The sequence below is a fragment of the Capricornis sumatraensis genome, chromosome 11, assembly GCF_032405125.1.
Source record: "Capricornis sumatraensis isolate serow.1 chromosome 11, serow.2, whole genome shotgun sequence".
In the NCBI taxonomy this organism is placed as follows: Eukaryota; Metazoa; Chordata; class Mammalia; order Artiodactyla; family Bovidae; genus Capricornis; species Capricornis sumatraensis.
Window position 1 is genome coordinate 20,572,832 of NC_091079.1, and position 23,315 is coordinate 20,596,146.

At 60.9% G+C, this 23,315-nt stretch overlaps 2 protein-coding genes across 2 annotated transcripts in view; one reads left to right on the forward strand and one right to left on the reverse strand.

The window, feature by feature from the left end:
- The window catches only part of ZNF623 (zinc finger protein 623), a 246,494-nt gene that overhangs the window by 121,884 nt on the left and 101,295 nt on the right, over positions 1–23,315 (reverse strand). The gene's annotated exons all lie outside the window — the stretch shown is intronic.
- Positions 1–23,315, forward strand: part of ZC3H3 (zinc finger CCCH-type containing 3) — a 61,786-nt gene that overhangs the window by 32,419 nt on the left and 6,052 nt on the right. Inside the window, exons 5-9 of the mRNA XM_068983685.1 lie at positions 13,479–13,663; positions 17,739–17,781; positions 17,856–18,017; positions 18,107–18,176; positions 19,835–19,966. Coding sequence (XP_068839786.1) covers positions 13,479–13,663; positions 17,739–17,781; positions 17,856–18,017; positions 18,107–18,176; positions 19,835–19,966 — 592 coding nt within the window. The remainder of the gene's footprint in view (positions 1–13,478; positions 13,664–17,738; positions 17,782–17,855; positions 18,018–18,106; positions 18,177–19,834; positions 19,967–23,315) is intronic.

Below are 23,315 nucleotides of genomic sequence, written 5' to 3' on the forward strand. Positions count from 1 at the left end.
CTCCTCTGGGCCTTCTTGGGGACTCGGTGGGACTGGCAGGGGTCAGGGCGGGCCCTGGGGTGACCCCATCCCCTCTTCTCCTGCCTCCCACCCGCCTGCCTCCCTGCATGATGCTGAAGCAGGTCTCCTCTGGCAGGTTTTTTAGGATTTTATTTTATGAGAACAGGCGGTTACGGCTCCCCGAGTGCTGTAAAAGTTAATGTGATGGCCTCCCTGTGCCTGTGCTCATTTTTATAATTTTTTATTTTATGAAACAGGACAGAGAGCTTAGTGACTTATTACTATTCATTTCGTTTCAATGCAGTAAATATTGATTCAGTTGGGGGTTTTCAATTTAAACCGCTTGGCGATTATATAAAATATTACTGGCCTCTGAAATTATGCTTACCGATCCCTTCGGCTGCTCATTAAGGAAGGAGTGCAGTTGTGGGTCCCTTTGCCTCCATCATTCTAATAGATGGTCTGAGGTGCGTTTCTGCGCGGGAGGTGCCATGGAAACTGCTGGCAGGGGCCTGACAGCAAGGATGCAACTCTTAATTTGGAAGTCGCTTCAGAGCGAGCCTAGGTGGTTTATTCATTTCTCTGAGTCTAGCAGGCCTTTCGGCTGTCAGCAGCCCTGAGGCCTGAAGCCTGCCTGCCTCCTCGGTGGGGCTTGGGAGGGCCTGGGGCCTTGGCTTCTCACCCCCTTGGTGGTTTCGGGGAGGTGAGGGAGGCCAGCCTTGCCAGGTCACAGCTGCCCCTGTGGGCACAGGGGCTGGGGCACCATGGGTGCCTGCTCTCCCTCCAGAACCTGGTCCAGAGGGGCCTTTCTTGGCCTCGTTAGAGCCCAGTTCCTGGCTGGTAGGCCAGGCGTGGGACACAGGACCCTGAGGGGCCCAGGCCGGCCGCCGTCTTCCCTCTTCTGTCTGTGCTCTGTCAGCGCGCCACCCTGGGTGGGCTGGCACGTGGAGCCCCCGCCCAGGGCTGCCCTGACTTCAAACCAGCTGGTCATCTGGGCCCGGTCTGTCCCCATCCTCCCCAGCACGGGCAGCTCCAGGGTGGGCCGTGTGAGGTCGGGGGCAGCGGCCAGCACTGCCGGGGCCCAGCACCAAGGAGACGGTGTGCTCGGCGGGGCCACCGGTGCTACACGTCCCCCGGGCAGGGGCGAAGCTGGGCCATCCTCCTTGGCCAGCTCTGGGCAGACACTGACAGGGGCGTGCAGGCGCCTGTGTGGGGCTCCGTCCGAGCCTCTGGTCCACCCTCCTCAGCGTCCACACGGTGCTGTGACAGTCACCCCTGAGGCAGCTCCGTGCCCCGCTTCCTCCTCGGCTGTGGGGCTGCTGGTGTGGGCCCGGGTCATGGGCCCGGGTCGCCACAGTGTTCGTGGCTAGACTTCATGACAGGTGGCACCAGGGTTCCATCTGTGGAGGGTGTGGGAAGTGGCACACACCGGACTCACCTCTTCTGCATCTCAGGCTGGAGCTGCCGGCATACGGCGCTGGGCCCTTCCCTCTCCAGGCCCACCGCGAGCTGGCCCGGAGCTCATGGGCCAGGGCGTCTCTCTGGGCTGGTGTCCCTGAGGCCATGCGGGTTGGCAGCAGCTGCCGTGGAGGGCTGGTTGGGCATGGTGGCCCCTGGCGTGGCCCGTGTTCTGCTCCCGCCCAGGCTCTGCCACAGGCCCCTCTGGGACGGTATCTGTCGTCTGTAGCCCCCAGTTGCCCGCCTGCGCTGCTGGTCTCCCGTCTGTGTGTGAGGCCCTCCAGCCTTTGGCCTTTTGTCTTCAGTCTCTCTGTCCTGCTTTTCTGTCACTGCCTTCTCACGTCGGTGGCTTTCTCGCTTTCTGTCCCTTTTCTCCACGCACGGACACGTGCACCCCTCTCTCTGTCCTGCCCCCTGGCACCTTGGCTGCTTGCGGGTGCCTGGAGCAGGGAGGCGAGGAGGCCGCCCGTGTCCCTGGCCCCTCTGGCAGTGACCCTCGAGCCTCCCTTGCGCAGCCTGGCAGGGCAACGCTGCCCCAGGTCACCCTTGTCCTTGCCGCACGTGAACCCCCCGCCTGCCCCGCCCCCCCGCGTGGACCCCAGGCCATCCACAGTGCACTGCGTCTCGATGGTGGACGTGCAGCTGGCATCTCTGCTTTTCAGGAGCTGGCTCAAGTGTCCAGGGCCTGCCCGGCAGCCTTCAGACCAGCAGAAGAAAAGAGTCGGGCAGGTGACGCGTCACCCAGGCCAGCCCTGCAGGGCCCCGTGTGACTGGCCACCGCGTGGCCGCCCCACGTGCTTGGCAACATGCCTCACGGAGATATCAGTGGATAGGCCAGAGTGCTTCAGAGTAAACCTAGAGGGAACCCTTTTGTTCGCCCGAGCGAAGCTTTGCTCTGCAGGCAGCAGGACTGTCAGAAGGACGCTGGGAGGGTCCCTCAAGGCCCCTCCCTGTGGAGCCCCGTGGGGCTTCCCTCAGTCGTGCCCAGGCCCCAGCCACACCTTGCACCAAGCCTCTGTGCGTCTGTGTCGGTGCCCCCAGGGGTTCCTGGGGATGAGGAACAGGGAAGCTGAAAATACTGCTCCTGACAGGAAGAAATAAAACGTCCTTGTCACCCAGCGGTTCCTGGGTGCCTTACACAATCAAACACCGTTTTAAACACCACTTTTATCTTGGTTTTAGAGGTGGTAGTAAAGCAGCGTTCAGATAATCAATACCACATTTAACTCTTTGCATATATCAACCTCCAGCCTGGTCGTACCCCAAAGCACAGTTCCCCTCTCAGGGCCTCTGGAGATGGGTGAGGGAAGGCGCTGTTCTAGGGTTTTCCCTGGACGGGAAAACAGGCTCCCTGAGTTGGCTGTGGGGTGTGGGGGCTCACTGTGCTGCGGGCCATGCCCTAAAGGCCCTGCTGGGCCTCAGGCCGCCTGGCTGCTGCCTGTCCCCAAAGCCCCACGTGCGTCTCTCAGGCGCTCTGGGCAGGCAGCTCCCAGCAGGCACGGGCACCCTCGGGTGGGCTGGGCACATGCTACCCCTGCCAGAGCTCCAGTTAACCTCCCTCTCCCCTCCTGTGCTTGCCCACCCCCAACACTGTGTGTGCCCTGCGGGTCCTCAGAGGGGGGCCTTCGGTAACCCCTCAGCCACCTTGCCATTTAGGGCTCCATCCAGCATCTGCTGAACCAGACGCCCGGCAGCGTTTGCTCCAGGTGGGAGGGACTGCGGGTGCAGAGTCTCTGTGTGCTGGGACAGGTCCAGCGACTGCTGCCCTCCCCCGCCACCCGCGCTCCCCGCAGGGCGGGACCCTGACCCCGCTGCTGCGAGCCTGACTGGCAGCCTGCCTCCTGGAGTCAGGGCAGCCGGCGGGCGAGCTGGTTTATTTTTCTCTGACTTTCCTCGAAGTCAGCAAGGTTTCTGTGGCTGCCCCGCCCACTCCCCAGAGTAAGGAGCCCCGGTTTAATTTGCGGTTAGATGTCTGTTAAGATTGCGTCCACTTCCCAAGTCAGCACTTAATTGGCAAGGCGCTTGATTTAACAGCGTGGGAGCCTCCACCGGAAAAATGGCTTGAATAAATCACCGCCTGACGCCAGAAAATAGATATAATCTCAGCATTAACTACATTAATAGTAGCAGGAGCCGAATTAAGAAAGCCATAAAGCATAGGCGGGGGAGCATAAATTATGGCCCGGGCTCTGTCCCTCGGCAGGGCTCCTTTGGGGGCCCGGTGGGCGTGTCCGGGGCGGGGTTTGCTTTGGGGCGCGGCCTGCCGGCTGCGGCGCCCCACCCTGCTGGGCTCCGGTCCTTGAAGGGTGGGCTTCTTCCCCTTGCCCTTCAGGGCTCCCCCCACCCCGCCCCTTGCCCTAGTGGGGGTCGTAGGGGCCGAGTGCTTTGCACCTGGATGGTCGTCCGCTGGTAGGTGCCCGAGGTGCTGGCAAGGACTCTGCCGTGTGAGACCCTGTACAGACTGCGCTGCCTCCACCTCCCGCTCCCGCAGAAGGCTTCCCCCAGGGTTCTGCCTCGCGGGGAAGCCTTCCGGAGGCTTCCCGGGGCTGGCGGTGGAGGTGGATGCGGCCTGAACCGCAGCCTCCTAGGGTGGTGGATGCTGGACTGTAGCCGGAGGCCAGTCTCCACGGCGGCTGCCCTAGTCTGCCCTTGTGCCGCAGCAAGGGGCTGTCCTGCTCGTTGGTGACCTTCTGTCCGCCTCGCTGAGGTGGGTCCATCCAGGTTGGGCCTCGGCCCCTGGGCTATAGGGAGAGTCAGGTACGCACCTTCTGCCACGCTGGTTTGTGTCTTCTGTCCTTCCAGGTGTTAGCTGCCCCTGCCAGAAACTTTGCCTATTCTCTAGAAGAGATTGCGATCCAGTGTTCATTCAGACTTTGGTGGTTTTGGTTGCTGCCATGCCACCTGGCCTGTGGGATCACAGTTCCCCCAGCAGGGATTGAACCACCCGCCTTGGCGGTGGAAGAGCCAGACCGCTAGACCCACCAGGGAGCTCCTTTAATGTCAGTTGCATTCATGCTTTGTTCAGTTTTTTTTTGTGCACTGATCATTTGCCTCTAGCGTGTTTCTTACAGGTTTTCAAGAATCTAAATATTTGAGGGGGTGGGGGGGACACCTTTTTGGCAGACTACACATTTTTCCTCAATGTCTGTTTTGCCTTTTGTTTGTGAAGGTTTTTAATGGAACTTTTATGTTTTCTGTGTTCTTAGATCTGTCGGTCCCTTAAGACTTAGTATATATAACACACTGATTTGCTTAGAGCCACTTTCCTTGTCCCATGGTTACATGAGTTCAGTTATTCTCTTCTAGAGCTGTACTTTCTAGTTTTACATTTAAAATTGTAGTCTACCTGGAATTTATTTGGAGACTTGGTGTGAGATTAAAGGTCAAATTTAATTTTGTTTAACACTTATCTGGTTGTCTTCGGAACATTTATTAAACATTCAGACTTTTTCCCGTTGTTTAAAAATGTCACCTTTATTATGTAAAATCTTGTTCCTGAACTTGGCCTTCTGAACAGACCTTCGATTTCCATAGGAAAAACGTGTGGTTTGTTTGTATTTTCAGTGGTCAGTTCTGTGGATTTTTATCTTGTGTACCTACCACAGGGTGTGCCCATTACCTACCCCCGGACATTACCTACCCCGTGCAGGGTGCTCCCCCCATATGTCCCCACCTACCCTGTGGTCCCTCTCCTATGTCTGGAAAAGCTATGTCTCAAAACTCTTGAAGTTCATATAAGTAGGTTCGTATAATAGGTGCTGTTTTGTGTAACTCCTTTTGCTTACCATTTGCTATCCAAACAGACTCTTAGGCTAAAGTCTGAATCCCACTGTGGCTTTTTGGAGATGAGAGGTGATCAAGGCTGAATGAGGTCGTCAGGGTGGGGCCCTGATCTGATAGAATTGGTGTCTTTATATGAGGAGGAAGAGCTGACAGGGCCTGCTCTCCAGTCACCTCTGCAGGCCCCGTGATCCAGGCTGCTGGCCTCCAGGACTGTGGGGAGATGGGGTGATCTGCAGCAGCCTGAGCCAGCTTGTCCTGCTCCTCCCCAGGTGTGCCCACACTGCTCTCCGTGTGCTCTTGGTGGACATCTGGGGGCCACTTGTCTCCGCTGCTCTGTCCTGTGGGGCTTGCTGCCGAGTGACGAGGAGCTGCAGCCTCAGTGGGCAGGTGGATGCTGGGCAGCGGGCAGCTGGGGAGGACCCCCAGGCTGCACACGCGAGGTCGTGTGCAGTGCCCCGTGCAGTCTTTCACCCGCGTTTGTATTAGTTGGTCTTTTTATTGATTTGCTAGTACTCTTTATATATTACGGCTATATTCTTGTGCCAGAGATCTTCTTAGAGTGTGGGGCTTGCCTTCAGTGCTGTCTAGTTTATCAGTCTTCTTTTATGAGTGTCCTATTTGAGAAGTATTTGCCAAGGTCACATTTTCTTCTAGAAGCTTGGCTATTTCAGTGTTTGTATTAAGTCTGAGGTCCCTTATGAGTTAACTTTTACTTAGGGTCTGAGGTGGGGGGGTCAAGGTTTCTTGGTCTCCTTACAGCAAAACGTTTACTGAGCCGACACCCCCCTCACTCCCACCCCCAGAAATGCAGAGCCAGAGACTGTGCTCTTGCTGGGCTGTGCGTCCTTACCACCCCCCGCCTGTCTGGCCTCCGTATCCCTCAGGTCAGCCATAGGAACACTGACTTAGTCTCAGCCTTCCCCAGTGGACACCTGCCACAGCGTCACCTGCGGTGCTTGTTCGGCTTTTCCTGGTGGTCCAGCTGGCCCCGCTGGTGGCCTGGCGGCTTTGATGGGTGAGCTTCACTTGTAGTTGGCTCCCTGCTCACCCTCTGGCCCGCAGGAGCTTTTACGCTGAGCTCAGGGGGCTGTCCCTGGGGTCTGCAGGCCCACCGCGGCTTCTCCCAGGAGCTGTGCTGTGCTCACACGATTCTGAGAGGAGCCCTCCTGCTGGGGCCTGTGGGGCGGGTCGCCTGCCTCCCCCATCTCCCCTCTTCTCGAGTATCTCTAGGTAGCCGTGACACGAGGGTCCCTGATGGCCGGGGCTTGTGGCGTCTGGGGGTGTTGTGATGTTTCCACTGTGTCGCGTGTCCCTGGCTTGGGCCGCCCTCCAGTGCCTCTCAGCTTGGCCGTGTCCAGGTACTGGGGCCCCTTCATGGCATGCATGTGAGCGTGAGTGTTCTAGGGCTCCCCAGAGGGGCGCAGGCAACTGGTGTGAGACCCAGAGGTGAAGAGGGGCTGCAGCTGCAGGGACAGGGAGGCTCGAGCGAGGCGGACAGTGGCGCTAAGTCCTGGGGCCGGTGATGGGTCCGCGTGGTGGCAGGGGGAACTGGAGAGATATCGTGGGGTCCAGGTGGCCAGCGCCCTCCCACTCTGAGCAGTAGGCCCTGCGCGGGGCTCAGCGAGGGACGGGCTGTGAGCGGTGTCCTGGGAAGGGCCGGCTCTAGTGTGCAGAGAGCCAAGCAGTGTTTCCAAGGAGGGTGAGGGCAGAGACCCCAAGTGAGATCACCAGGCAGGATGTGATGGGAGGCCTTGCGAAGGCGTGCAGCCCTCTGCTGCCAGAGGCCAAGCAGGCAGACTTTTGATCGGGGCTTCAGCAAGACCTGTCCTGCCCAGAGGATAGTGACAGGCAGCAGCTGCCAGGGCTCCCGGGGAGGTGGTGGTGGGGTGCTCTCTGGGCTGGCCTCCACGCCTTTGGTGATGGGGTTTGAGCCACGGACACCAGGGCACAGAGGAGGGGTTGCAGTGAGGGGGCTGTGTGGGCAGCGGGGCTGACGGCAGGCCCAGAGTGGAGGAGGGAGCCCCAGGAGGTGCCCCCCGGGGTGCTCTCCGGGAGCCAGTGAGCCAGGCGGGGCCTCAGCTTGCTGAGTTCCTCCCAAAGGACTCGGGGCGCGAGCTCTGCTACCCCAGCTCCCTTCCGTCCCCTCTCGCCCACGTGGGGAGAGGACAGGGATGGGCGAGCTGGACTTCATATGCACAGCGGGCTGGGGCTAGGGTGTCAGTGGGCCAGAGAGAGAGGAGAAGGACGCCCGGAGCGAGGGGTGCTGGAGGGGTGGCTGCGGCGGGGCCAGGCCCTCCCCGCCCTCCCCAGTGTCAGGCCCGGGGCCTGAGCGACAGCCCGGCCTGCAGGATGACACTGGGGAGCAAGGATCGGGGCAGCTGAGCTGGCCCCCTGGCCTGTGCCCGGCATGCTGAGCTCTGCACTCGGAGGGGGGCCACTAAGGCCCAGTGATACCTGCTTTTTGTAGCTAACACACAAAACACCAATATCTTCAGCTAAAATGGATTTTTAAAAGTGTCATTTTATGGAGAATTTTACTTTCTATCTTGTTGTTTATTAGGCTCTTAAAGGGAAAGCTTGTAATGCATCCATTGATCGCAGTACCGATTGAATAGATGAGAGCACATAAAACAGCCCCCGCTCCTTAAGCAGCTGCAGTGCTCGCACTGGGGGCAGTTAGTGTCCCCCCACCTCCCGGTGCTGCTGGCCACGGTGCCCCCGAGTCTCTTCTGCTTGTGGCTGGGGAGAGCCGGGGCAGCGGTCCCTGGGGAAGGAGCAGGGCCTTCAGGTGTGTCCGCACCCCTACCCCCAGTGCCCCCCAAGCGCTCAGCCTGCGCCCTGGCCCGCCAGCCTTCTCGGGGGCCGTTCTGTCCTTGCTGTGACCCACCAGGGTCCTCAGGCCTCAGCTCCCACCCAGGCCTCAGCCCCCAGCCACTGTGAGCAGGTGTGTCCTGGGAAGCCCAGCCATCACCTCGGCCCTGCCGCAAGGTGGCCAGAGCTCAGCGGGGAGGTGGGCACACTCGGGAGGAGAGTCCTAGGAGACCAGGTGGCCCCAGTCACCCTGAGACCCACGCCGTCCGTCCGTCTGTCCGCTGAGTTCCTGGCCCTCCTGCCCTGCCACCCCGCCTGGGCCCTTGTCCCCAGCGTGTTCTGTCAGCACCTGTGGGACCAGCCTGTGGGGCGCTGGGCGTCAGCGTTTCCGCGGAAAGCCCGCTTAAGCAGTTTGCAGCCGTCACGGTAGCGGCGCCAAGCCTGACCTACTTGGGATTCGCTGCGCGGCCGCCTGGCGCCCTTCTGCTGACGGCGCACTCCTCGCTTGCTCAAGCTGCGCGGAACCTGCTCCACATCCTGAAAACTGCTTCCCCGCTTGTTTTCTCTGCTCCAGGCAGGCTGCCCACCTCCTGGCCTGCCATGCTGAGCCAAAGGCCTTTCCTGGTGTGAGTGCCCACACGTCCCGGCTCCCGCCCACCAAGGCCGCCCCATGTTTCTCTGATGGGCCCCCTGGCAGACCCCAGGGTGGGAGACTCAGGTGGTCCCCAAGCCTCCCTCCTGGTGTGCGCTCACCCTGCACGAGTCCCTGGAGCCCGCAACTCGCCAGCACGGCCGCTGTCCCAGGTGCTTGCTCCCAGGTGTGACTGGGCCCTGTATAGGGTCAGGGGAGGCTTCCCAAGGCCCCGACATCTGAGCCTGGGCTCAGGGCAGAACTCTGGTGATGGCAGAGGCCCAGCATATGCACAGGCCCTGCGCAAGGATGGACAGCAGGCGGGGGGGTGGGGGGGGGCCGCAGCAGAGCAGGGAGTGCTGCTGGAGTGGGGGGGTGGGTGATGGGAACTGGATCAGATGCGAGGTGTTAAGATGAACTGACTGGACAGGGTGCGGCGGGGACCCCGCCAGGGAGTGTCAGTGAAGGCAGGGCCCCAGACTGCCTCTGGGGCGAGAGAGGAGGCTGGCTCAGGGAGGCAGGGTCCTCGGTGACTGGGGTCTGGCCTGTGGTCCCCAGAGAGATGAGAGTCTCCAGGAGGAGGCAGGGGACGCAGACTGTGGGGACTGGGAAGAACGTGCCAGCAAGACGCCTCTGTGCTGAGAGGCCTTCCTGTGGGGAAGGCAGCCCTTAGTTCCACCAGCAGCTCCCTGTCCACGTGTGGGCCCCTTGGCCTGGCCCTGTCCCCAGGGGCTCCCCACCCTCTCTGGGTGCACAGGACCCGCCCTTGCCAGGCTGCCTTAGGACTGGGTGCTGAGAGGCAGTGGCACCGTCAGCACTGGGTGTGCTGGAGCCGGGCCCCTTCAGCTCCTGTGTGCTCCTGCGGCTCTGGCCAGGCAGCGGCAGCCAAGGCCATGTCTGCGTCCGGGCTGGAGGGGGGCACAGCTCCAGGGTGGAGCTTGTCCTGCCTTGGGCATCCTGGAGGCTGGGGCCGCTTCCAGAGTCTCCCCGGCCCGGCCGGCCTTCTGCCCCTTGCCTCCCTGCACCCTCAGGGGGAGCCACTCTGCGGCCTTCAGGCGACACAGCCCCACAGGCTGCCTGTCCCCGGCCCGGGGCCCGAGGTGCGTTCACTGTGCATCAGGTCCTGTCAGTGGGCTGGCGAGCCACGTGTGCACGTGTGTTTGGGAGCCCGTCTGCCTGCGGTTCTTTGGGTGCACACCTGTACCCCAGGCTGCCAGGCCACTGGCGAGGATCCCTGGGTGGGCCCATCTCAGCCGGGCAGCTCGAGAAGCAGACTGGGGCAGGCGCCCTGCACACAGTATTGGGCCTGCACCAACCTGCTTGGGCGGTGGCCAGGGAGCGTGCAGGGAGCCCAGGGGGACTCTGGCAGGGTGGGCTCGGCACTGCTGGGGGGGCTGCCCTGAAGGGTGGGCTCAGCATTACTGGGGTGGGGCGCCCTGCAGGGTGGGCTCGGCACTGCTTGGTGGGGGGTCCTGCAGACCCAGCAGAGGACGTGCCACAGTCATCCCGGCTCTTGGGAGAACCTTCCTGTCCTGCCCAGACTGATGCCCTGGCTCTCAGGGTCCTGCTTCCATGGGACTGTCCTCTTGCTTCCTGGGCACAGCAGCTGAGGGTACCTTGGAGGGCAGAGCCCCTGGGAGCTCCTGGATTGTCTCGGCCTTGGAACGTTTCAGCTGCTCCCTGGGCAGTGGACATATGGATCGCTTTTCTTTTTAAACCTACTTTTGCGGTGTGTGTGTCTTTCTCCCCATTACCAGCTCTTTTCATTTAAAATGTTATCTCCCCCCAACCCCGTCCTTCGTGGCCCCCCCAGGGGGGGGGCAGGAGAAGCCCAGCCCTCACCCCAGTGTAGTCAAGGTTATGGTGATAAATCCTGGGGCATTGTCACTTCTATTCGGAGTAAATTGGCTGGCCGCTTTCGGGCTGAAGGAAAGATAATTTGCTGTAGTATTTCAAATGGATTAGAAATGGATTTGAAGGGAAAGTTCATGCCTCCCATTACAAAGGCGAGAAAGAGGACTATCTTAAGGCACGGTTCCCTCCCTGGCCTTCATTATCCACGCTTAATACCTTTCCTATTTTCCAGCGTTAATGAAATTTCCTGGCGGCGTGGGCCTGCCGGACGGATGGGAGAAGGCTTTAGGTCTGAGGCTCCTGTTGTAGAAAAGGAATTACAGGCCCTTGCCGCGAGGGCAGGAGCGCTCCCCGGGTCCTTGGCCCTGCTATTATCTCATTAATTTTATCCCCTCTTCTCAATACAGCTCGTTTCCAAAGGCTGTCCTCTCCATTAGGGTAACAATTTACTGGAGTGCCGTGACACCCACAGCAGTGAGAGGCTGTGAGGCGTTTGGGGCAAGCACCCCCAGCCCAGTGTTCCAGCCCCCGCCTACCCCAGTGTCTGCTGGCCACAGGCCCAGAGTCAGCGGGCCCAGTGGGTGAGGACAGGCAGAGGGGACTGTGTGGCTGCCGGCTGGGCCGGGGCCCATGGGCGCAGGGCCCTCCCCGAGTTGTTGGGGGTGCCCACCTCCCCCCGGTGGCCCCAGGGCGCCATATGAGGATGCGGCTCCTCCCAGCCTGGCTCCCAGGCTCCAGCCCTGCCGCAGCGCTGCACCCAGGCCCCGCCCCGAGGCCCGTGCGCGTGGGTCCTCAGGCCTGGTTGTACGCGTGGCCATGAGCACAGAGCAGAGGCCTGCTGCACCCCCACCCCGCCCCGAGGCCCGGGGCAGAGCCCAGGAGCAGGTCTTCTCTCTAGAAAAAGGGGCCGGGTCGGTTGGTCATACTCATCCATAAGAATAGCCATTCCCAGGCCCTCCATCCTCCACCCGCTGGGCCTGCCAGGACTGCCCGCCGTGTGCTGCTGGGATCCATAGCTTCGCCTGCGTGACTGCCTCTGGGGGTGGTGTCCTGTCCAGCCTTAGCCTGGAGCGCGTGCCCAAGGAGGGGGCGCTTCCTCACCCCCTGGAGGGCTGGTCTCAGGGCGTCCGTGGCTCTGCTTCCTCCCCTACACTGTCTCAGAGGCCTCACGCAGCCTGTGTCTCACATTTCATCGGGGCCAGCTCCGTGGACTGAGGGAAGATGGGGGAGGGGGTGCCCCAGCGAGGCAAGGACGGCTGAGAGGGCCCTGCTCCGGCAAGTGCGTCCTGGCATCTGGGAGCACAGCCTGTTGAGGGGGCACTGGGGTGGTGCCCTGATGGTGCACCCCCATCCGGCCCCCTGCCCAGGGCACATTGACGGAAGGGCAGCTGCTTTGTGGGCAGGAGGCCCCTGAGGGCTCCGGGCAGTGCAGGGCTGGCGCTGTGGGCACCTCTTGGCCTCGAGCTGGGGCCTGTGGTGACCACTGGCTGGGCTCCACTCACCGTGGGGGTCGGGGCTCAGGCCAGGCTGAGCCTTTGGGCGGTGTCCAGGATGCCTGCAGGGGCTCCAGAGCTCCCAAGGTTGACGGGCTTCTTCAGTGAGGGTGGGACCCCCATCCCTGCCCCTCCTCAGCCCCTCCCCGCCTTGGAGGAGCCCAGGAGACACATCAGGTGCCCACTGGGCATGCAGATGCCCCGAGCCCAAGGCGTGAGACTTGGGTCCCGGGGTCTGGGGAGGGCCTGGGGTCTGGCTATCTCCCCAGCGCTCGGCTAGGCCAGGGAGCGGGCAGTGGGAGCCCCTCTGGCTCAGCCAGGGTGGGCAGGGCTGCCAAGGACCCTTGGTGGGGGTCTCTCCCTCCAAGATTGGTGTTTGTGAACTTGAATTTTAATTAAGGGAAACTGGGTCAAGTACTTTCTGGAGGCCTGCTTGGCGCTTCCCGCCTGACGCTGCAGCTTCAGGTCTCAGCGCGCCTGGCTGCTGAGAGCAGCCTGCAGGTGGGGAGCCAGGCCAGTGGTGGGCCACCTGTGGGGCCTGCTCTGCACTGCAGACCCAGATCGGGGCCTCCCTGCCATGTGGCCCCTGGGTTGCCAGAAGAGCACGTTCTGCCACCCCAGTGGAGCTGGAGTTCGTAGGCTCCCGTGGAAGGGGCTTCAGGGCATGGGAGCCTCAGCAGGAGGTGCTGGGGAGCCCAGGACCCCTGGACGACCCGGAGCTGCGGCTGGTGGTCCCACCCTGCCGCAGCAGAGGCGACACTCCCGCCCAGCTCTGCCAGTGGCCCAGACTTGCCTTGAGCTAAGAGAGAACTGAGCTCAATTTGCATAAGTAGGTTTCTGCTAAGACACGCGGAAGGTCAAGGCCAAGTCAAGGCCAAGTCGCTCTGGAGTCCTGAGCCCCTCCTGTGGCAGCTCAAGGAGCAGCCCACCAGGATAGCTGCAGGCCCACTTCTGTGGGACCTGAGTTGTGGGGTATGGTCCCTGTCTGCTTCGGCCAGGGGGTCTGTGGGGGACTTCTGACCCATCTGCCCTTGGGTTGGCCTGGGCCTGTACTCAGGTGACCCCCAAGCCATTTACCAGCCCTTGACCTTGAGGGGACTCCAGTTCGGCCCCCAGATAGCTTCCCTGGGTTGGAGGTCCGTGAGGCTCTCCCTTCCCGGTCGTGATGCCAGGCGCTCCGTGCAGAGAACAGAGGAGCGGAGGGTGGGCAGAGGCCCTTGCTAACCTCACAGCATGGCCGTCCCAGAGCCAGGGTGCACCACGGGGCGGCATCCAGGCGGCGTCCCGGATACCAGTGACCCTCAGGGCTGCCTTAGTGGTGGCACTGAGGGCTTTCCCCCACAAAAGTGCCCCAGCCTCAAGGGCCCCTCCTGGGCCCTTGAACGGTGGGGGACAGAGGTCTTCTGACCACCCCAGGGCTGAGCTGCCGGTCCTTCCTGTCTCTGCAGGTCCCTGGCGCTGAACACCCTGCGTCCCGCCGCAGGTGGGAGAGCCCAGACTGGCTCCCCTCGGTGGCGGAGCAAAGGTTACCGCTGCATTGGAGGCGTCCTCTACAAGGTGTCGGCCAACAAGCTCTCCAAGACCTACAGCCGGCCCAGCGGGGACGGGGGCAGCAGGCCGCTGCTGCGCACAGGTGAGGCCCCTGGGGAGGAGCTGTGCCTGTGCTCTTGCGAGGGCGCCCCGACAGCGTCCTGGAGCTGCCCCTGCCAAGGCGGCAGCAGCAGGGAGGCCCCCAGGGCACGCAGGCTGCACCCGCCTCTCGCTTGGCTGAGCCTCCTCTGATTTTCCGTGTTTTGCTCCTGGACAAAGGAGATGAGCCAGGTATGGTAAACACGGCCCAGCGAGTGAACACCTGGGGCCGTGGTGCCTGATTGCATTGGCAATGCCTCCCAACTGTGCTCGGAGGCGCCGACACCCCCACGGGCACGCCTGTGGGCCCGGGGAGACAGGCCACGGAGAAGGAAATGCTTCAGATTCGCTTATTGTACAAATTAACTAGAAAAGTGTTTTGGTTTCAGTCCAATTTTACTGCTTTCCTTTTCTTTCAAAAAAAAGGTGGGATTTGCAGGGGCTGTGGGGATTGCACTGGCCCAGCTACCCTCAGTCCTTAGCCTGACCACCCCAGAAGGGCAGAAGGGAGAAGAGCCCAGCTCAGGAAGTAGGTGGGGCGCAGGAGACAGTGGAGGGCCCCCCGGAACCTCCTCTCTGCCAGGACAGCTGCAGGGGGCTGGGGCCCAGGGCTCTGCTCCCCCATGCGCCCTGCCCGCCCTCTGCCCGGTGGAGCCACAGGTACAGGCTTGTCTCTGACACCGTCACCGGCACATGTGGTCTGTGGGCCTCAAAAACAGCTCTGGATGTCTCAGAGCCCAACTCTGTCCTCCCCAAACCTGGGGCCCGCACAGGGCTCAGCCAGGTGGTGTGCCCGGGGCCCTTCCACACGAGCCCACGAAGGCTGTGGAGCGACCAGGTCTCTCTGTGGGCCTTGCTCTCTGCCCCCTCGGGCTGGGCGCTGGGGACTGTCCTGACTCTTGACGGAATCCCAGGCTGCACGCGAGGCCTATCCAGAATGGACTGGTAGGCTCTGGGGGGCACCCATGACCTGGGCTGCTCCTCCCTGCAGGGCGCCCGCCGGCGGAAGAAAGACGCGGGTTTGCCCCCTCACAGTCCAGCAGCCCTGTCTGGTCAGGGCAGGCGGGGGGCCGCCTTCGGGGGGTGGGGGTATGTTCCCCTTCCCCTGGGGGCCCCTCCGCCTGGGCTGGCAGCAGCCGGAGGAGTGGCCACACTTCTTTCTGGGGGGTCACCACACTGAGTGCTGAGCTCCACAGAACCCACCTCCCCTGCAGAGCTGCCGGAGTGTCTTGGCCTTCCCCAGCCTTCTCCCCCGGCCCCCCAGCCGCTGGGCCTATGGTGAGGACAGAGGCCGCCCCCCTGCCCACCTGCTCCTGCGGGCCGCCGCTGCCCACGCCCTGCTAACCAGTCAGCTGGGGTAGCCCCCCACCTCCGCGTGGGGGCAAGGAGGTGGGGTTTGGGGTACAGACCACAGGGGAGCCTGTTCTGGGGACACAAGGCTGGCCAGACAGCACCAGCCACCTGGACCCCTGCCCGGTGGCCAGCTCCTGGCTTTAAGGAGAGTGGATTGCTCCCAGCTGTGGGAATGCCCACAGACTAGCAGCTCACTTAGATGAGTAATAATTAAAGAAATAAATTTTCTTCTCTGGTGTCAACAGAACTGTGACTTCAGCAAGAAAGTGCAGCCTTCCTTGGGGGACACGGGGGCTCCACCCCCCCTTCCTGGCTGCAGGACTCTCAGCACAGTCTCAGCCCCGTTGGGGTGCCCGCCATCCCAGGCTTTGTGGGGAAGAGCCGTGCCCTGCCCGTCTTTTAGCTCCAGGGGCAGGGCCTTCTAGTAGGCACACCTCACTTCCCTGGAACCGGAACCAAGCACTTCCTCCTGGTCTAAGTCTGCCTGCCCACAGGACCCAGCCAGGGGCCCCTCCCCATAGGCTTCAGCCCACATGGGTCAGCCATAAGAGCCTGCAGGGCCCTGCGGTAGAGCAGACCCCGAGTCTCCTGCCCCAGCCCCCTTGCTCAGCCTGCGCTGCAGGACTGGCTCCCAGGCTTGTTCTGAGCCCCAGGCCCCAGGCGTAGGCTGTGGGGGGGCAGTCTCTCTGCTGCCAGCCTGTGTCTGTGGGCCCTGGGCAGGCGGGGGGTCGCTGCGCCTCATCTGTAACCTGTGACCTGTCGCCCCCTCCCTGGGTGCTGCAGGGTCATGCAGAGCTGCATATGAGACAGGGTCCCCCTGGTTGGTCAGTCTGCCCCTGCGCATCCAAGGCCCTGCCCCACGGCCTCTGCCGCTCGTGGACGCCTCTTCCCCAGGGTGGCACATTCCAGGGCAGCGTGGGTGGGCAGGGGGTGTGGGGGCTGGTGGTGCTGGCCCCTCTGTGCCCTCGGACCCCAGGGCCCTCGATTGGGGGAGGGTGAGCCCCTGCCTGGGCGGGAGAGGGGTGGGGCGCCCTTGCTGCTCTATTTCGGGAAGACCCCTAGGAAGTGCGAGTTCTCCAGAAGGCTCAGCCCTCCTGCTTCGAGGTTGCCAGGGTTTTCAGCTGAACTTTTTAGCGCCTCTCAAGCCAGCTACTTTATGTGCATTTTTTAACACTGCAAAGCATTTGAAAAGGTGCCTCCTCCTGTTCCTGTAAAAATTCCTACTGAGGCCTACACTGGCATTTTTTTAAGAGCCACAGTGGAAAGAGGACTAAACCTGAGCACCCCCCAGAGGCCAGACCTGGGGCTGTTCTGACGACTCTGACGACGGCGTCCCTGGAGGGCAGATGCTGCCCCAGCGTCACTGGCAGCCTGGCTGACGGCCGGGAAGCCATGCTCACTGACCGCTATCAGACTGCACTGTCATCCTTGGGCTAGCAGGTGGGGGCCACCACGTGCCGTCTGGACTGACCTCCGCTGCCACTGGACGATGGGTGTCCCCTGCCTGGAAACCCCTCCCCGCCGGCCCCCCAGCTCTGGGCCCCCCTCTCGTTTCCGTGTCGTGCCCCCCCCATTCAACCCTGTAACTCGGCCCCCTGGGCTTGGATCCCCACAGGAGCAGCCTCCCTCCCAGGGGTTCCGCTGCACAGCCTGGAGCCACCTTCTAACCTGAGGAGATGGGCTCGGAGGAGCGCCCCAGCGCGGCAGTGCAGGCGCTGCCCAGAGGGCTCGGTCAGTGCGTGTCTGGGTTGGTGCTGGGCGCCCTGCAGCAGGCCAGGGGGAGGACCCTCCAGGTGGTGAGGGGGCCGCCTGTCCCATGGCCGCCTCCAGGCCAGACATCTTGGGGACATCCCTTTTTAAACCAGGAATGCTTTTGTCATCACCTCAGGTCCCTAGAATTTCTGAGTGATGTCACTTGTGCCTCCTGCCGTGACTCCATTTCAGCAGCCGCCTGTGGGAAACCTGATCTGGTCTGGGGAGGGTCACGTGTGTGTTGAGGAGCTGTGGCTGTCTCACCCTGCCTGCCCGCCTCAGTCCTGGGGACTGCCCGGGTATGTAAATGGCAGGCGGGAGCTGCGTGTCAGGCTGGACGCCCCCTCTGCAGGCAAGCCTGGCCGCGTGTCCACCTGTCTTCCTGTCACCGTGGACTCCCCTTCGGGCCACAGTCAGTGACCTCAGAGAGGCCCTGCTTGGTCTGCACACTTGGGGTTTTGAGGAGTGTCTTACGGGATGCCTCCACAGTTTTAGGAGCCGGGTGCCTGCCTGGGCCTTGGAGCCGCGTGAGGCAGGCCAGCCTGCAGCCTGCTCCTCAGGCCATCTGGGAGTCTGGTTTCCAGGCAGGGGACACCCATCTTCTGGTGGGTTTCAGCATTTGTGGAGGATTTCAGCATTTGTGGCCATACACTTCTTAGCTTCTATTTTACAGTGCTTTAAACAAGCCGTTCTTAGCTGCTGCAAAACTGAGTGGCATTCCCAGACCCTACTCAGGTCCCATGTCCCTGGGTTCTGCTCTGAGCAGAGGGAGGTGGCAGGGAGGCCCTGCCACCCCCTGTTCCTGTGACCACCCGCTTTGAGGCAGGACCACAGGCCAGACACCAGGGTGGCCTCTGCCGGCTCCCCTTGGCTTCCCCCCTGCCCTGGCCAGGGTGGTCTGGCTGGTGAGCAGGGGCAGGGCAGAGCCCCCGGCGGGCTCTGGGCCTGGTGTGACCCGTGCCCTCCCCCCACAGGCCGCTTGGACCCTGCCGGCAGCTGCAGCCGCTCCCTGGCCAGGTATGTGCCTCGGGGTTGGGGGGCTCCCCGGCCTCCCTGCCTACTGGGGCTCACGGTTGTCTCCCTGCCTCCAGCCGGGCCGTGCAGCGCAGCCTGGCCATCGTGCGGCAGGCGCGGCAGCGGCGGCGGCGGCGGAAAGAGGAGTACTGCATGTACTACAACCGCTTTGGCCGGTGCAACCGCGGCGAGCGCTGCCCCTACGTCCACGATCCCGAGAAGGTGGCCGTGTGCACCAGGTGCGCCCCCACCCCCAGGTGGGCGTGGGGTGGTGGGGGGCCAGGGCTGCCCTGGGCTCCCGCCCCTCAGACCCGCCCTGTGTGCGCAGGTTTGTCCGGGGCACCTGCAAGAAGACAGACGGGACCTGCCCCTTCTCCCACCACGTCTCCAAGGAGAAGGTGAGCGTCCCCCGCGCTGGGCTGGAGCGGCCCCAAGGCTCCACCCGTCCACCCTGCTAGGCCCACCTGGGCCCCTCTCCCATCCCCCACATGCCCAGTGCCCCTCCCAGATGCGCCAGTCGGGGGCTGGCGGTGGGAGAGGGAGGCGCACAGCTGGGCCAGCCCCCCAGTGCGGGCAGCTGAGGTCAGGGGTCCATGCTGGCTGCGGGTGTCCTGCTGGCCCCAAGGGGGGTTCGCTGCGGGCCCGGGGAGGCGGTGCTGCTGCTACAGCTTTTCCCCTTGAGGAACTTGGGAAGAATCAGCATTTTTCTCCCTAATAGAGCTTCGAAACTCTGTTGTGAGCAATTTGGAAATTCACGTCGAGTTTCGGGTTCATTAGCTCCGGCTTTGGAGCCGGCACAGGCTCTGAGCTGTCTGAGGCGGACGCCCCGCACCAGCGCCCTGAATTAATGTTATTGTTATTTGTGTGGACGTGCTGGGTGCAAACAAGGTTAATTGAAATGAGAATGCAGTTTCCTCTTGATAGCGGCGCTGACAGCTAGGAGGAGTTCCGTTTGGTGCAAGAGTTGGCGTTATTATCCCTTTTTATTAGCGCTAATTTGGGCCCTGTATCAAAACGCACATTAAGGGAATTGTCTGCAGCCGCAGCTCCACCAGCCCCAGGCCGGCCGCTCCCCTCTGCGCTGCAGTTAAAAGACAATTAAAAATAAACTCTCCTCGCTAAATCACCCTTTGTTTCTCTGCTTCCTCCCTCCTTCCCTCCTCGGCTACAGTCATACCAGCACCCCCCCCCCCCCACCTTCTCCCAGAAAAGTGAAGCCCCTGTGTGTTCTCTGGAGGCAGGAGAGCACCCAATGGGTGCAGTGGGCACCACATGGACAGGGCAGGCAGGGCTGACAGCGCAGGGAGGGCCCGGGAGAGGCAGGCGGCGTGAGACCCACAGGGCCACAGCTGTGTGAGCTCCTGGCTGGGTTCCCCCACCAGGAAACTGGCCTGCACGGGGCAGGCCTCACCCCAAGGGGCCCAGCTGCAGAGGTTGGTGTGGGTGGGAGACACACACCCTCACCTCTCCGCCTCCACTGGCCCTCAGGCCTCACTTCCCCCTGCAGGGCGCAGCAGACTGCCTGCCTGTGTCCCCCACCAGGCCTCCCCTGGGCCGGCCTGCCCTCTGCCAGGCCCCTGTGGTGCCCACCCACAGTCAGTGCCAGCAGAGCCCCTGCAAAGGCTGCTCTGAGTCAGGCCTCCAGCTCATGGACGCTGCCGGTGCCCACGCGTTGGGCAGCTGGGAAGCCTGCTGGCTGTCAGGCCCTGTAGGCCGCCACCCCGCTGGGGCACCTGCATGCTGCCCCCTCCTCCCCTGCCCTGCTCTTCTTGGTGCCAGTGCCTCCAGGCCTGCCCCGCAGCCCAGACCAGGCAGGCTCGGGGCAGGCAGCGGACGTGGGGACAGCACATCTGGGCCTGAGCTGTCCCGCTGGCCGGGTCCCCGTCTCTGTCCTCACGTGACTGCAGGCCCGGGCGGCGGCGCCCCCAGAGAGGCTCGGGGACTCCCTTTGGGGTGGGCCAGTCTCTGTGTGGCTCACGCCTGGTGATGGAGCCCTGGGTGGGCCCCTGGGGTCCTGGGGGAGCTGCCCTGGGCCTCACTGCCTCCCGCCCCGCAGATGCCTGTCTGCTCCTATTTCCTGAAGGGCATCTGCAGCAACAGCAGCTGCCCCTACAGCCACGTGTACGTGTCCCGCAAGGCGGAGGTCTGCACTGACTTCCTGAAAGGCTACTGCCCTCTGGGCGCCAAGGTAAGGGGCATGAGGTGGAGGGGCACTGGGGGTGAGGAGCTGGCCCAGGGCCGGGCCCACCCTGCTTCGCGGGCCTGTCCTCCCCACCTGCCCATCGACAGCTGACAGCTGAGAAGCACGCCCGCTTCTCCCCCGCTCCTCCAGGGAAGGCCCCACCCACCCTGTGGGCCTGGGTGGGGCCCCTGGGCAGCGGGTCCCAGTGCCCTAGAGGGAGCCTCCTCACCAGCCCAGGGGCCTCAGCAAGGCCCACTGCCTCCTTGCCCGCAGATGCTGTGAGTGACCACCCTGCCTCGGGGCTTGTGGGCTGCCCTAGGGGGCAGGCCGGGCTCTGAGCCCGGGGATCGCGTGTCTCTGCAGGCCAGCTCCTTATTCTGGGCTGGGCTTCACCCTGTGGGGAGCACGGTGGGAGCATAGCCGTTCCCCTGCCTGCCTGTGCACAGCCCTCGGGGGCCCCCTGCGGAGGCCCCTCCTGCAGAGGTAGGGCCTGGCTGGTGGCTCCAGAGCAGCTCAGGTGGGGTGAGGTGGAGGCGCAGGACCCCCACGGAGGCTGCGGGTGATTATTGTAAAAGATCCCAATGTAAATGAAAATATCAAGGCGATATTTAAGTTCTGCTTCTATTAGTGGAAGTGCTTACTGCGTGCGTTTCAGCGTGTGGGCGCTGCGTGGCTGCCACATGATGGATAGCGGCTTGTAATTATAGATGGGAAAAGCGCTGAGCAGGCCGGATCCAGTGGGGGCGGAGGCAGCAGCCTGGGCTGGCAAGGGTTAATTTTATTCTCTAAATAATATGAAAAGTGCTGAGTCGTCACCTTGCTTCTGAAGTGGAAGTCCTCAGATGGGCCCCAGAGAGTTTATAATATTCCACTGAATCAAGTGGAATTGTTAACCTTGCTTCATAAAGCGCTGGCTTGTTAAAGACACACGTCCCCTTTTCTTGTGAATAATTTAAGCTGGAGTAGATCCGTGTCCTTCACCTCTTCAGGGCCACATGCTGCTCCTGGGTCTGGGGCTCACTGGTCAGCCTCTCTCGTCTCCTCAGTTTGTCCTTCTGGACGCTGAATGTCACGGCGACTGCCTCACGCTTGCTCCGCCACTCCTGGTGCTGGTGGTAGGCTCCCCTGATGGCTTGCTGTTGAATCCGCGCGTGTTGGGAGAGACACCAAAGGCGGGTGTTGCAGCGCTGCCCTCTGCCCCGGCCAGCCTGGTCGGGCATCCGTGGCGCTGTGGCCTGGCACGCCCACCAGACTCATGCTGCTCACACATCCCCAGGGTGCTTTCTGGCCAGAGGTCCAGCCCTGCCTGGGCCTGGAGCACTGCGCCTCCAGCCCCTCCTGGCGCAGAGCAGACCCGAGCGGGGGTATCATCCGCAGCCACCTCTGTAGCGACAGCGACTCCCCGGCCCTCATGGTCCCCCTCCACGACTTCCTTATCTCTCTGTCCCCCACCTGTCAGTGGCCCACCCCCGCCACCTCCTGCCCTGCAGAAGCTCCTTTTCCTCTGGACGTCTTTCTTGGAAATCACAGACAGTGTCTCCGTGTCAGTTCAGTTCAGTCGTTGAATTGTGTCTGACTCTTTGCGACCCCGTGGAATGCAGCACGCCATGCTTCCCTGTTCATCACCAACTCCTGGAGCTTACTCAAACTCATGTCCATCGAGTCAGTGATGCCATCCAACCATCTCATCCTCTGTTGTCCCCTTCTCCCCTGGGCCTTCGATTTTTCCCAGCATCAGAGTCTTTTCTAATCTTCACAGCTTTACTGAGATAGAATTCATATCCCGTACAAATCACCCATTTAAGTGCACACTACTATGGGTTTTGGTGCATTACATTTTAAATTTTTTAATTTTAGCAGAATTTGCCATTTTTAAGTGTATAGTTCAGTGGTATTAATTACACTGACAATATTATACAACCACCACTATCTGTTTCCAAAACTTTTTCATCGCCCCATACAGAATCTCTAAACAGTTGGCAATGACTCCCTGTTCCCCCCCTCTCCACCTCCTGGCAGCCACAAATCAACACTTTGTCTCCATGAATGTGCCTATTCTAGGTATTTAACATAGGTGGAATCTTATAGCTATTTGCCCAAATCTTTTTTGTATCAGTTGAGATAATCATGTGGGTTTTTTTCCCTTCATTCTATTAAGCTAGTCAATCAGACATACTAACCACATCGATCAATCACAAGTATATTGATTGATTTTTGGATGTTGAACCATCTTTGCATTCTGAGAATAAATCCCACTGGATCATAGTCTGTAATCTTTTTAATGTGCCATTAGTCCAGGTTTGTAGTATTTTGTTGAGGATTTTGACATCTGTATCCACAATAATATTGATCTGTAATCTCCTTTTCTTGTAGTATCTCTGTATGCTTTGGGAACCAAGATAAGGCTAGCCTTGTAGATTGTTTTGGCTGTTGTGTGTTAGGAAGTATTCTCTCATCTTCTGTATTTCTGGAGGAATTTGAAAAGAAGAGGTGTTAATTCTTTACATGTTTAGTAGGATTCACCTGTTGAAACCATCTATCTTGGGCTTTTCTTGATTGGGAGGTTTTATGATGACCTGATTCAATCTCTGTACTATACAGCTGACCCTTTAATACTACCCCACCCCCAACACAGTAAAAAATCTGCCTGTAACTTTACAGTCAGCCTACCATATACACTGTTCCCATACCAGCAGCTCTTGGTATACAGTCAGTTCCTATTGCAACCTGGATTCTTGGCTGTTACACTAGTCTAGGTCTTATTTAAACAGTCCCAGGTTGTTGTTGTTCAGTCACTCAGTCGTGTCTGACTCTTTGTGACCCCATGGACTACAGCACGCCAGGCTTCCCTGTCCATCACTATCTCCTGGAGCTTGTTCAAATTGATGTGCGTTGAGTCAGTGATGCCATCCAACCAACTAATCCTCTGTCACCTCCTTCTCCTCCTGCCTTCAATCTTTCCCAGCATCAAGGCCTTTTCCAGTGAGTCAGCTCTTGGCATCAGGTGGCCTAAGTACTGGAACTTCAGTTTCAACATGAGTCCTTCCAGTGAATATTCAGGCTTGATTTCCTTTATTGATTGGTTTGATCACCCTGCAGTCCAAGGGACTCTCAAGAGTCTTTTCCAGCACCACAGTTCAAAAGCATCAGTTCTTCAGTACTCAGCCTTGTGGTCCAACTCTCACATCCATACATGACTCCTGGAAAAACCACGGCTTTGACTACAGGGACCGTTGTCAGTTATTTGAGCTTTGGGATAAGTCATGACAAGGAAGCAGACCCCTTCACTTTTTTCTTCCTTGTGGCTATTTTAGCTGTTCTTGCCCTTTATCCTTCCAGAAATGTATTTTAAATT